The following is a 5,427-nucleotide window of genomic DNA, read 5'->3' as shown; positions in this document are numbered from 1 at the left end:
AAACTGAATGATGGTAAAAATGGTGCTTGGGAATTTTTGATTTTTTTTAAAAAACGTTTTTTAGTAAACAGCCTTTGTGATCCTTGCAAGCAATTAAATTACGATATGAATTGTACTTTGAGAATTTAATTTCAATCTCAAATGACAACTGCTCTGTAAGTGATAGACTAATTTCTGGTATAATGGGGGATTGTAAAACGTGAGATTCCCCTAAGGCGGGCATGCTACCATCACCACATGCGTGAAGGAATAGCCATGCTGTCATCGTATCACTGAGAACCCGCCAAATAGCCACCTGCAACAGGAATTCAACGTGCGCAAGTGAGAGTAAGCTTCCACCAGGGGAGAGAGCTTCACTTCGCTGTCACTTTCTCTGGCTCCCTCCTCCCTCCCACTTCTCTCCGCCCTCTCACTTTCCCTCTCCCTCCTGCCCTCCAGCTCTCTCTCTCTCTCTCCTCTCCTATCCTTATTTTCTTCTTCTCTGCAACTGCCTGTGTGTATATGTGTTTGTGTTTTGTATGTTTCTCTCTCTCTTTTTCTCCTCTTTTCTCTTTCTCTCTGTTCAAGTCATCCTTTTCAAAGTCTTCATTGCTGTCTCTCTCTCTCTCTCTCTCTCTCTCTCTCTCTCTCTCTCTCTCTCTCTCTCTCTCTCTCTCTCTCTCTCTCTCTCTCTCTCTCTCTCTCTCTCTCTCTCTCTCTCTCCCTCTCTCTCTCTCTATCTCTCTCTCTCTCTCTCTCTCTCTCTCTCTCTCTCTCTCTCTCTCTCTCTCTCTCTCTCTCTCTCCCTCTCTCTCTCTCTCCATATACTCTGTACCTTCAACCTTCCTTGCACTCGAGTTTCTCTCCCACCTTCAATTCTGTTTTCTTCCTTCTCCTTCATGTCCTTTATCTGCATTTTTATCTCTCACAGTTTCCCAATCTCTCTTTGTATACCTTCCATCCTTTCTGTGTTCCAATGCGCTGATCTTGGCATGGGGAGCACACGGGACTCTGCTCTTCTCCTGCTGTTCTCTCTCGTCCTCTGGCTTCTCTCGCCCAGATCCGGTAAGTGAGTAATGCTGTCAGAGCGGAGAGTGAAGTGGGGATTTATGAGATGGATCGTGAACATGAATAGGGTGAAGGTTGAGCATGACAACAAGAAAAAGCATCATCATACGCACTAAACGGACAGCTCGGTGTGCAGAGGTGTTGTTAAGTATGCGCAAATGCTCTGCCATGAGAATCCTTCACGAAGGGGTGGAGCGAATGTGGAGGAGGGTCATGGAGTTGGGCTTTTTGGGGTCGCAGTGGGCGGTGCCATGGGAATATTTACTTGTTTGATGCCTTCTGCACGTTTGTTTGTTTGCTTAGCGTTGTGAGCAAGATTTTCCAAAGGAATTTTTCATTGTACTTTATGTTGAAATCCTAACTTTATTACATTTTTCACGAAATGTCAATTTACGTGCAGAAGTCATGAATGTTCAAATAATTATTGTTTGTCCAATTAAGCAAATCGCTGCTGAAAGTGTAGAACTTTTACACAACACATCGACTTCATGTCCACAGGACATTTCTCAGCCAAGACCCAAGGACCTCAAGCTAAGAAACATGGTATCAAACAGTGAATATAAATGATGTCATAAATAACGAATCCAACATTATTTATTGACCAGCTCCATCAATGTTTATCAGAATATTTCCTTTTCCTGCTTTTCTAAAGTTTTTTTCTTTCTTTCTGTAAACCTTCAGATGTTTCAATTAAGTGGAAAATTGGGGGCGGGAGGGGGGGGGAGGAATCAATCAAGGATTTGAAATATTTAATGTGTATATTATTATGTGTGTGCAATATGGATGGGAACGCATCATGATTATTGGTTACGCTCAAACTGATGTGTATCACTGATACGTTTTGATGCCAGCAAGTCAACCTGATGTTGCATATTTCACTGCAATCCATAGTTTCTCGTTTAACCTCCTTCTGTTTTCCCATGACAATTCACTTCTCTCATTTTCAACCACTCGGAGTACCAGGATGTCTCAGCGATAGCCTGCTTGCTCAGGAGATATATGGTTCTGGATTTGATTTGATCCAAATTAAACTGCCATGTCTGGTACCATGCCAGTAGGGACATCGCATGGTGGAGCATGCCATCTGGAGGGGACCGTTGTCCTTTCTGCAATGTGAGTATTAAACACCAGACATTAAATGCTTTCATTTATTCGTTGCATGCATCGAGCAAGTAGCGGACCATTTTTCCTGATATGAACCATCACAATGACTCTGGAGCCTCCATGAATAATGACACCATCTAATAGCAAATCAGATCAGATTTGTACTTTACAAAAAGCATTTTTCTTGGGGCTTTAGCCATTCAGTTCAGCTTTGTTTGTCACAATGCACTTCTTCTTCTTCTTCTTCTTATTCTTCTTCATTAATGGATGCAATTATTCCCACATTCTTGTGAGGCTGGCCTGGGGAAGCTTGGCTCACGTCTTTCACAAACAGACTAACCAGGTCTGATGTTAGACGAAGGTTATGGGAGGAATTTGGAATTTTGTACTCTTCGTAAAAGGAAGGACACCATGGGATCTTAACGTCCATCAACTAATGCCAGCAGATGTGATGCCCAGTTTAACGTACATCCAAGACACGGCACACACATTGATGAATCACCCTGCCTGTAAAACACCAGAATTATATAGTTTATAGCGGAGTCGGAATTCAAAACCAGGTGAGACAGCTTAGAGGCAAGTGTGTGTACGATCCTGCCAGCCCATCGCTCACAATGTACTGACTTTGCATTTTTCAACATACGATGAGCAAAATCAATACAAGATTTATCACAAATTAGAAGGCACAAATTTAGTTCCAATATTAAGCTCATTAATTTGATCACATTACTCCAATCTTAGACACCTAACTGTATTGCAATATGTATGTGTGTGTGTGTGTGTGTATATATATATATATATATATATATATATATATATATATATATATATATATATATATATATATATATATATATATACTATAGAGAGTCAAGGCTCGTGGAAGAGCTATAATACTGAACAGATCAGGATGCAAAAGAACAACAGGAACAGGAGAATTGGAGAATGCTTAGTCGGCCTCTGGCTTCGGAGGCCAATTTTGAAATGTGCTTTGTCAAAGAAAGATCATGGCTGATAGTGAGACTTAGGAGTTTGAATGACTGAACTTCCTTAGGAGGATTGCTAAGAAAGTAGATGGGAGGGTTTGCAAGATGGTCCTTTTGGAGAGAGAGGTGTCGTCCACCAGACGGCGGTCTCCTTGGGTTAACCTGAGGCGGTCCCTTCGGGTGGGTGCCTGGAATGTCCTATCCCTAAGAGAGGATGATCACCTGTCTCTGTTATCATCTGAGCTCAAGCGTTTGGACATCGGGATTGCAGCTCTCTCTGAGGTTCGGAGACCGAATTGCGGCGAGATAATGGTGGGTGGTTACACCTACTATTGGTCTGGTCGCTCTGATGGTTACCATACTCAAGGAGTTGCTGTAGCTGTGTCCAATAAGCTGACCCCAATGATAATTGAGGTAACACCGGTCAACGAGCGTATTATGAGATTAAGGATTCGTCACTCCTTAGGTGTCATTTCCCTGGTCTCTGTTTATGCTCCGACTGAGGCGAGTGATCTCACCGTGAAGGACGCATTCTACGCCACGCTCGAGTCTGTGGTTGATCAGTGCCCCAGACGAGATACACTTCTAGTCTTGGGGGATTTCAATGCATCGACTGGAACTGATAGGGACGGTTATGAGGTGTGTGTTGGTCCCCATGGGTCAGGAACTATGAACCAGAATGGCACTAAGTTCCTTGACTTTGCAAGAAGTCATGGACTTAGGGTGGCTGGTTCATGGTTTCAGCGCCCACAAGCTCATCGCTGGACTTGGTATTCCAACGCTGGCGGTGTGGCAAAGGAGATTGACCATGTCCTCATTGACGGTCGTTGGAGGATGATCCAGAACTGCAGGGTCTAACGGAGTGCTCAGTTCCTCAATACTGACCACAGGCTTGTTGTAGCAACTCTAAAGCTGCACATTAAATCCTGGAGAATGGTACCATCCCAGCCGAGGCTGGATGTTGCCAAGCTCAGGGATGAGAGAGTAGCTGAGGAGTTTGCGAACAGGCTGAGTGGACACTTGGGGGGTCTGGGTGCTTTGGGGATCCTGAAGAGTTGTGGAGCGCCTTCAAGACCACCGTCCTTGATGTTGCCGGTGGATGCCTTGGAGCTCACCGCAGGGCAAAGAAGAATTTTGTCTCTCAAGGGACACTGGATACCATTGACCAGAGTCGCAGGGCCAGGCTGAATGGCAGAGCTGAGCTGTTCAAGGAGCTGAGGCGTAAAACTGTACGTGCACTGAGGGTGGACAAGGAGGCCTATGTGCGAGGAATCTGTGAGGGGGTAGAGCATCACCTGTGGACAGGTGATTCTCATCCCGCTTACAGGGGAATTCACGCATTACGTTCATTACGTTCATCCAAGCCCATCCCTCGGATCACTACAGTTCGAGCAGAGAGTGGTAGGCTCTTGACAGAGGAGTCTGAAGTGAAGGCCCGCTGGGCCGGTTACTTTGAGCGGTTGTTCCAGGCTGATCCCCCAACTGTCGAGTTGGACGTCAAGGGTGTTACAATCCCTGTTGCTGACCCTCGAATCAACTGTGGTCCACCATCGCTTGTGGAAACACGGGCTGCGGTGATCCAGTTGAAAAGGGGCAAAGCTCCAGGGATCTGTGGCATCCATGCCGAACTTCTCAAGGCTGGTGGAAATGCTGCACTCGTGTCGTTGCATGCAGTTTTGTGCTCTGCCTGGAACACAGGCATCATCCCAACTGACTGGAAGAGGGGCCTTGTTGTCCCTCTCTGGAAAGGGAAGGGTGATCGCCAAGACTGCAACAACTACCAAGGGGTGACGCTGCTCTCAGTGCCGGGCAAGGTCTTTGCTCGGATAATTCTCGATAGGGTTCGCCACCATCTGCTTGAGCACCAGCGTCCAGAGCAGTCAGGCTTTACACCAAAGAGGTCAACGATTGACCGTATCCTTGCACTTCGTGTCCTCACCGAACGCAGACGAGAGTTTCGGCAGGGGCTGCTTGCAGCCTATGTTGATCTCTGTAAAGCGTTCGATTCAGTGAATCGGGATGTCCTCTGGAGGATTCTTGGTCTTCCTGGGGTGCCACCAAAACTGACCGATCTGATGTCTGAACTCTACTCTGGTACTGAGAGTGCTGTGAAGTGTGGTGGTACCATCTCTGACTTATTTCCAGTTGTTACTGGAGTTCGTCAGGGATGTGTACTTGCCCCCACACTTTTGAGCACTTGTATGGACTGGATTCTAGGGAGGATGTCGGAGAGATCAAGTTGCGGTGCGTCATTTGGGAATGTCAAGATCTCGGACCTTGATTTTGCAGA

General features: G+C 45.9%; 1 protein-coding gene across 2 annotated transcripts in view; it reads left to right on the top strand.

The window, feature by feature from the left end:
• Window positions 1–389: 389 nt before the first annotated feature.
• LOC147028676 (seizure 6-like protein) overlaps window positions 390–5,427 on the top strand; it is a 357,285-nt gene continuing 352,247 nt past the window's right edge. The window contains exon 1 of one of the 2 annotated variants that reach the window (XM_085879332.1): window positions 390–1,044. In XM_085879332.1, the coding sequence (XP_085735458.1) occupies window positions 519–1,044 (526 nt within the window). In that variant the 5' untranslated portion in view covers window positions 390–518. The remainder of the gene's footprint in view (window positions 1,045–5,427) is intronic. The other variant, XM_085879333.1, reaches the window with a different exon arrangement.

The sequence above is a fragment of the Eptatretus burgeri genome, chromosome 4 (genome assembly GCF_056783735.1).
Source record: "Eptatretus burgeri isolate ZD-2024b chromosome 4, Ebu_testis_v1, whole genome shotgun sequence".
In the NCBI taxonomy this organism is placed as follows: Eukaryota; Metazoa; Chordata; class Myxini; order Myxiniformes; family Myxinidae; genus Eptatretus; species Eptatretus burgeri.
The sequence above is the reverse complement of the archived record's forward strand: the minus strand, read 5'-3'. Positions and strand labels throughout refer to the sequence as shown.